This window comes from Onychomys torridus, chromosome 8, assembly GCF_903995425.1.
Source record: "Onychomys torridus chromosome 8, mOncTor1.1, whole genome shotgun sequence".
Taxonomy (NCBI): Eukaryota; Metazoa; Chordata; class Mammalia; order Rodentia; family Cricetidae; genus Onychomys; species Onychomys torridus.
In genome coordinates, this window is record NC_050450.1 from 19,167,522 (window position 1) to 19,174,605 (window position 7,084).

The 7,084-nt window shown below is 54.3% G+C and overlaps 1 protein-coding gene across 1 annotated transcript; it reads right to left on the bottom strand.

Annotated features, from left to right (window-relative positions):
- Positions 1-1,607: 1,607 nt before the first annotated feature.
- Positions 1,608-6,966, bottom strand: Rhot2 (ras homolog family member T2). Its single transcript, XM_036197790.1, has 19 exons — positions 6,905-6,966; positions 6,763-6,821; positions 6,595-6,676; positions 6,451-6,494; positions 5,630-5,683; positions 5,207-5,259; positions 5,021-5,129; positions 4,825-4,926; positions 4,583-4,681; positions 4,372-4,480; positions 4,175-4,295; positions 3,809-3,893; positions 3,595-3,737; positions 3,405-3,505; positions 3,199-3,329; positions 3,005-3,085; positions 2,738-2,860; positions 2,439-2,641; positions 1,608-2,228 (listed from the first exon to the last, which is right to left on the bottom strand). The coding sequence occupies exons 1-19, from the start codon at positions 6,939-6,941 to the stop codon at positions 2,102-2,104; spliced, it is 1,863 nt and encodes a 620-aa protein (XP_036053683.1). The 5' UTR covers positions 6,942-6,966; the 3' UTR covers positions 1,608-2,101.
- Positions 6,967-7,084: the final 118 nt, after the last annotated feature.

A 7,084-nucleotide genomic window follows, 5' to 3' on the forward strand; every position in this document is an offset into this window, starting at 1 on the left:
GAGAAGGTGACAGACCTGGGAGATGTGTAACCATGGCAACCCCTCCAAGTGTCACTCAAAAAAAAAAAAAAAAAAAAGGAAAGGAATCTGCTGCTGCAGAGATGCAATGGCAATTCCTCTATAGGGGATACAGCTGCTACAAAAAGCATCCTGGCTGCGGTGGTGGCGCATGCCTTTAATCCCAGCACTCGGGAGGCAAAGCCTGGTGGATCTCTGAGTTCGAGGCCAGCCTGGGCTACCAAGTGAGTTCCAGGAAAGGTGTAAAGCTACACAGAGAAACCGTCTGGGGGAAAAACAAAAACAAAAAAAACCCCATCCTGTCCATATGCTTAGTGGGACAGAAGGCCAGTAGGTTGGGACACTGGCAGACAGAAGAAGCCTCCTCTTTCAAGGATCCCCATTAGGCAGACATTTGGGGGCAGGGAGTACTTACCTGCCCCAACTCAAATGACACACCACTTATCTGGGTATGTGGATTCCTGTCTCAAGTGCTCTTGCTGGTAGGCTATTTTGAAGGATCAACTCTGAGCCCCACTGTCCTCAGCCCCCTCAGCTGGGATCTATGCTCTATCCCTTACTTGTAAGTCAGGCTACACATAAAGCCTAGGTTCTCATCATAGCCAGGCAGGCTAACTGGGCTGAAGTTTGCAGTATGCGGTACTAAGGAACCACCACCACAGAAGCTACATTCCCAGGGAAGAAATAGGCACCAGCATTGGACCTGTCACACATTCGCCAATCCACTGGTGGAGGCTGACTTTCCTAGACAGCAGGCCTCAACTGGATCTTCCACAGCCATTTGCCACTCTGACTGGTAGGAGACCTCAGAATAGGGACCCAGCTGCTGGGCGGCAGTGGCACACGCCTTTAATCCCAGCATTTAGGATTAAACTGTGAGTTCAAGGCCAGCCTGGTCTACAGAGCTAGTCCAGGACAGGCAACAAATTACACAGAGAAACCCTGTCTCAAAAAACCAAAAAAATAAAAAATAAAAAATAGGAACCCAGGAACAGAGGGAGACAGGAGGGTCAGGTGATATTTCTAATCTACACACAGAAGTTTAGACTGATTGAAGCTGGGCAGTGGTGGCGCCCGCCTTTAATCCCAGCACTCGGGAGGCAGAGGCAGGTGGATCTCTGTGAGTTCGAGGCCAGCCTGGTCTACAGAGCGAGATCCAGGAAAGTCGCAAAGCTACACAGAGAAACCCTGTCTCAAAAAACAAACAAAAACCTCTACTTGCTGGGGTTGGGGATTTAGCTCAGTGGTAGAGCACTTGCCTAGCAAGAGCAAGGCCTTGGGTTCGATCCTCAGCTCTGGGGAAAAAAAAAAAAAAAAGACCGACTGAAGAAAAGCCATCTTTATGGGGCTGGAGATGGCTTAGCGGTTAAGAGCACTTGCTGCTCCTGCAGAGGACCTGGATTTGTTCCCAACATCCACGTGGAGGTTTACAATCATCAGTTAACTCCAGTTTCAGGGAATCTGACACTCTCATCTGGCCTTCATGGGAGCCAGGCACACACACAGTGCACTTATATACATGCAAAACAAACATAAAAAATAAGCATTTTTTTTTAAAAGAAAGAAAAAGCCGTCTTGAGAGACCAATATCCAAGAGATGGAAAAGACAAATGAAGTTTAATCAGGGAACCCAATTCCACTTGCTTAGCAGCGGGTAAAGATAGGTGGGAACTCTGTGACTATCAGGTCCCTCTCCGATTTGACCACCACCTCTTGTCCCCCCACATGCCTACTGGCCATTCAGAACCAGGAAGCACCCTGAGAACTCCTGGTCCTGGTCCCTGGCTTCTGTACCCACAGCCCAGCCCCTAACACACAATACTCCACCCAAGGCTAAGGCCTTAAACCTGCCACCTGGACCCTCAGTCCCAGCAGGACAGGGCAAAACACAGCCCTGTTATGGAACAAGAGGTTTTTGAAGCCAAGGATTTAGACAAAGTCCCTGAGCAAAGTCCCACATCAATCCCGGGGACCCTGTAACCACACAGCCATTACTGAAAGCCCATATTCCTCTGCCGTGTGGGCATCCACAAGGCACCACAGTGTGCAGTGCCTTGGTCACGAGAGGCTCCTGGGTCCTTCATCATCGGCTCTTCACTAGGACCCTGTACAGTGAGAAGCTAAGGACAGCTGCCACCGCAGTCCCCACAGCCACCAGCATTCCTCGGAGCCAAAAGGAGGTGGGGTGCAGCTCTGTGTGCACCAAGTGTCTGTGGAGAGAGGAATGTGCAAAGCATGTGCTGAAAGCTCACTGCTGAAAACCCGTGTCACAAGCAGTAAGAGGCCAGGCCAAAGGAGGACACCACCACGGCTCTCTGAGCCACAGGCGCCACCCTGCAGCTCTGACACCTTTGTACCCAGATGACAGACTAAGCCCCGGGATAGCCACCCCACACTGAGGCTGTGTTAGGTATACCCACGGGAAGGTGGCCATGGTAGCAAGTTGGGTAAAGACAGCTGTGCTGGGCTGTGCTGGTCCCAAGCAGGAGAATGAGGTGGGGGCAGGCAGCCGGTGCCTACGGCAGAATTCAGCTGGTGACAGGCCTGGTGAGGCAACACCTTCAGGGAGATCAGCTTTGGAGGAGATAAAGAGGCAGGGGGTCTGCCCGTCCATGTAATGGCGCTGCCAGGAAAAACACATGTGAGAGCTAAAGCTTGCTGGCCTATCTAGCCAGCCTATGGCTGGGATCCCCTTACAGGATCCCAGGTCAGGACTTGCCTTGTATATGGTAGCACAGTGTACAAAGGTCTTGGGGTCACTGCTATCAAACATTAAGCAGGCGACATCACAGGTAGTGTCCAGAGAGGTGTCCAGCAGGCTATCAGCACTCACTTCACACAGCTGGGACAAACAATAGCCTTAGCGACCTCCCCAAGGCTCGGCTCCCCAAGGGCCACCCTGGGACAGCTCTATTAGGAGAAGAATGGGGAACATGGAGTGTTGCAGGTCTACCCTCCAAGACAGGTGGCACAGTCGCTCACTCACAATCAGGTACTTCTCCTGTCCGCTGACCCGCACTGTATTGATGGTGTGCATCGGGGGGTCCTCCAGGAGTTCCCTGTCTTCCTGTGTGGACAACAGGAAAGAAGCCTTGTTTTGCTGGCTCCAGAGTGGAACTCATGGCACCTCTTCTGCCCCTTGCGTTCCCAGGTAGAGGTTGGGGTTACCACAATTCTCACCCGTAGGCTGTGGCCAAGGAAGGCTTGTAAGAAGGCCGACTTGCCCACTCCTCGGGCTCCCAACACCTTACACATAAGAACATTGCGCTGTGTCTGCCCTTTCTCCTGGTCTAGCCTCTTCTCACGCGTAACTGTAAAAAGCTCATGTGAGGGGGTTGGCTATTGAGGAGGTGCCGGTCCCAGGGACCAAAAAAGTAGTTACCCACCTGTGATAGCCTGTGCTTGGGAGTCCTGCTCACAGAGGGTGGGGTAGCCCAGGTAGCCAAGGTGTGCAAGGCAGTGCTGGACATCTAGGTAGGTCACCAGGCTGGGGGTAAAGGGAGGTACAGTGCTAAAGAGAGTAAGGCAAGGGTGGGTAGAGACAGACAGACAGACAGACAGACAGACTGTACTTACGTCCACTGGCAAAGATACCCATGCAAGGGCAGCCGGCCAGCCTGAGTGGGGACTGTGTGTGAGAGTTCAGGGCCCCAGGGAGCCACTGAGAACACACTGAAGAGATTCTGGAGCTCCGTGGGTGAGAGGGCACCATCATGGTCCTACAGGCAGAGGGGCTATGGTGACATGTGTTTGCGGTGTGTCGAGGGGCAGGTGAGGTAGCGGTGCTCACCTGGTCATGCTTCTCAAATACCCGCTGCACAAACTGGTAGCCACGGTGGTTAAGCTCTGTACTGCAGCCCGGGGGTACATGGAGGCTGTGGGGATGCCAGAGGCAGTCTAGTACACTTCAACTGTCACAATGCAGGACCTGCCTGGGCAGTCAGGCACTCCCAACAGAACCCTCTGGTCACATGGGTGGGGCTAGGCAAGGGGAGTGGCTCTAAATGTGTGTTGAGAGACCAAGTGAGTCCCCAGGTCACAAGATCAAGGCAGATTCAGTAGGAAGCCAGTGTTGAGGGCCTCCCCCCAGTCCCAGACAGTGAGCAGGACCCACCCCAAGAGTATAAGTCCCACTGCCCACCCGCTTGCAACTCACGGTGGGCAGAGGTAGTCTGGCGTCAGCTCCAGTGAGTCACTGTAACCAAAGCGCCGTAGGATGGTCCACGTGGTTTCATGCCGGCCACGCTGGATGAAGAGTGTGTTCAGGAAGAGGAAACCTGTGAAAGGGTAGAGGGCTAGCTCTCAGCCCAGCCACTCCCCACACATAAGGGCATAAGATGATGTCTGCCTCACCTTCTAGGGTCAGCCGGTTGTCCTGTACACCACCTGCCACATTCTTGTATACTACCCTCTTCACATCATCTAGGGCCTGTGGGGCCAGGGGATGGCCAAAGCAGGACTTCTACCTCCAGTAAGAAAGTGCTTCAGATCAGTCAGCTGCCCCCCTCCCCCACCATGATTACTCTTGTATGAGGGCAGCTAGGGTCTTGGGGCAGGACCACACCTGGAAGGCATTGAGCTCCTCATCACTGAGCGCATGGTCTAGGTCCTGGTCTGAGAGTCTGAAGATGCGTGTGAGAGCCTGGGCGCACGCAGGTCTTAGCTGTGGGGATACAACACCAAGTGGCCCTTTCCCTGTTCACCCCGCCAGTGCCCCCATGCATTTGCTCTCCTTATTCAACACCCCACACAGACCCTGGGGTCAGTCTTGGGGAAGTAAGTGTGTGGCCCTCACCCACTGCTCACCTGTTTGGCCTCAGGGTCGTAAAGGGGGGCCGTGGGGTGTAGAACAGCCTTCTGGGCATAGTAGAACAGTTCTGAGATATTCCTCAAGTGCTTGGCTGAGCACTGGACAAGGGTGAGGACAGAATCAAGGAGGGATCCAAGTCGGATAGAGGGAGCTGCTGCAGGGTCTTCACAGCCCTCCTCAAACCCCGCCTACCTCTACACAGGTCTCTATCTCAGGAAACTGGCTCATGATGGGTAGCACAGCCTCCATGGTACTTCCTGGTCGCAGGTCTGACTTGTTGCCTACCAGGATGATGGGCAACCTGGGAGAGAGGCCATGATCACCAGGGATGGGGAGCAGGTGGGGTCTAATCCCCCTAGCTGAGGCCCTGCTGGTCACCTGGGCCCCGTTGCAGTCCTGCCATTCACCAAGGGGATCCACTTGGTTCGGATCTGAAAGACAAAGTCCAAGTGTGAGGAAAGAATGCACCCATGCTCACAGTCCACGCTCCCCTACCTGGGGCTAAACAAGCTTTAGGAGTGGAGGAGAGTTGGAAGCCAACTGTGGTCCTGTGGATGAAGCTGGTGGGAGACAGCGGATGACAGCTAGGGACTTGTCTGATCCTAACAGCTGCAATCTCCCCATGCAGGCTGGGGTCCCTTGCTCAGAGGTATGGGGCATCCTGAAAAGCTCAATAGAGAAGAGGCTGGGAATGAGGACTGAGGATCAAGAGCCACTATGTACTGCCCAGGTCAACTGCCAACTAAGCCAGGCACTAGCAGCAGGGGCCGAGAGTGGACAAGGAGACCCCCTCTTGCTCACCTTCTCAATGGTGGCTTCCTCAGACACATCGTACACCATACACACTACATTTGCCTAAGGGAAAGCAAGACACAGGGTGACTAGAGGCTGCCTGCTAACTATAAACTGCATGGGTCACTCTAGCATGGCCCAGGTGCTCACAGCAGGATGGGCTGGGGCTCTGAAGACTGGGAAGCCCACCTTTACCAAACAAACCTCTTCCTGCCAGCACTCCCTAAGAGACGTGAGACACAAGCACCATGGCTCAGTAAACACATCCTTGCCCTAAGTGCTTATGACAGACCCACCACAGGTACAGTCTTGACCACAATCTCATTTTCTAGCTCAGTACAAGCAGCAAGGATGCTGTGGACAAAAGCAAGGAGACACAAAGGCTGAAGGACTGCACTCGAGAACATGGTAACTCTGGCAATGGCTAACTCCTAATTAAGATGGCACCCACCACAGTCTGGGGAACCAGAGCAGTAAACTGGAGTACAGAGCCATGGTACTAGGGAAGGAGAATATAGTGTTTAAGGAGAAGTCGTGAAGGACACATGTATCTGCTCCCCTTAGACCCTGGGAAGGAGCAAAGGAGGGAGATCCCTTCCCTCCCTAAGCACTAACAGAGGCACTACATCAGTCCTGGTTTCCAGAATGCTGTGATCCGGGAATGCCAACAACGTTCAGTCCTGAAGGTCACAGCCGAATTATCAGAGTCAAGCACAGCCTGTCACCTTAATCCAGCTCCACAGAAGAGGAAGCCGATTAAGACTAGGTGGCAGCAAGTTGGGACCAATAAATCGGGCTCGGTACCCACGGGCCCTCAAGATGCACCGCACCTTGTGGATCTCCTCCTGAAGTTCCTCTTCTGTCTGCTCCGCTTCTAGAGGGAAAGAGAACCCGATGCAGAGAGGCTGTTGGGCTCAGTGCAGATCGGCTAAAAGCCCAATACACACCGGCTGGGGGGCAGCACTTGGAAATACCTGAGTAATCCACGATGTGGGTGGGCACCTTCTCCGGGGTGACATCGGCGGGGATGGTTATCTCCTCCGCGCGGGCAGGGACCTGCAACAGGTGGGTTGGAATTGACTGCGGAGTCCAGCCGCCCAGAGCCTCGCATCCGCCCCCAGTGTCCAATCCAGCTGGCGCACCTCCTCAGGAAACTCCTCGCCGACCAGCGACAGGATCAGAGAAGTCTTCCCGACCTGGGCTGCGCACGTAGAGGAACAGTAGTCAGGAGCACCGTCGAGGTCACGCCGACCCTCCCCGTCTGCCCGCGGCGCCAGCGCTTACCTTCGCCTAGCAGCAGGATACGCACGTCGCGCCGCATGGCTACCGCCCACAGCAGCACCCCAAGCCCACCCCCACCCCCCCAGCCCAAAAGGGACCAAACTAGACCCAACCCTAACCCCAACCCTCTCCTTCACCCCGCTCAAGGCCCCACACTTCCTGTCTTCAATCCCGCCCTCATCC

Bases quoted from the DNA above. Each gene is read 5' to 3' on its own strand.
- Rhot2 (XM_036197790.1), bottom strand. From the start codon at position 6,941: ATGCGGCGCGACGTGCGTATCCTGCTGCTAGGCGAAG. The intron at 6,677-6,762 runs GTGCGCCAGCTG...CACCTGTTGCAG, and splicing joins GCGAGGAGTTTCCTGAGGAG to GTCCCTGCCCGCGCGGAGGA. The intron at 3,086-3,198 runs GTGAGAATTGTG...TTGTCCACACAG, and splicing joins TCCTTGGCCACAGCCTACGG to GAAGACAGGGAACTCCTGGA.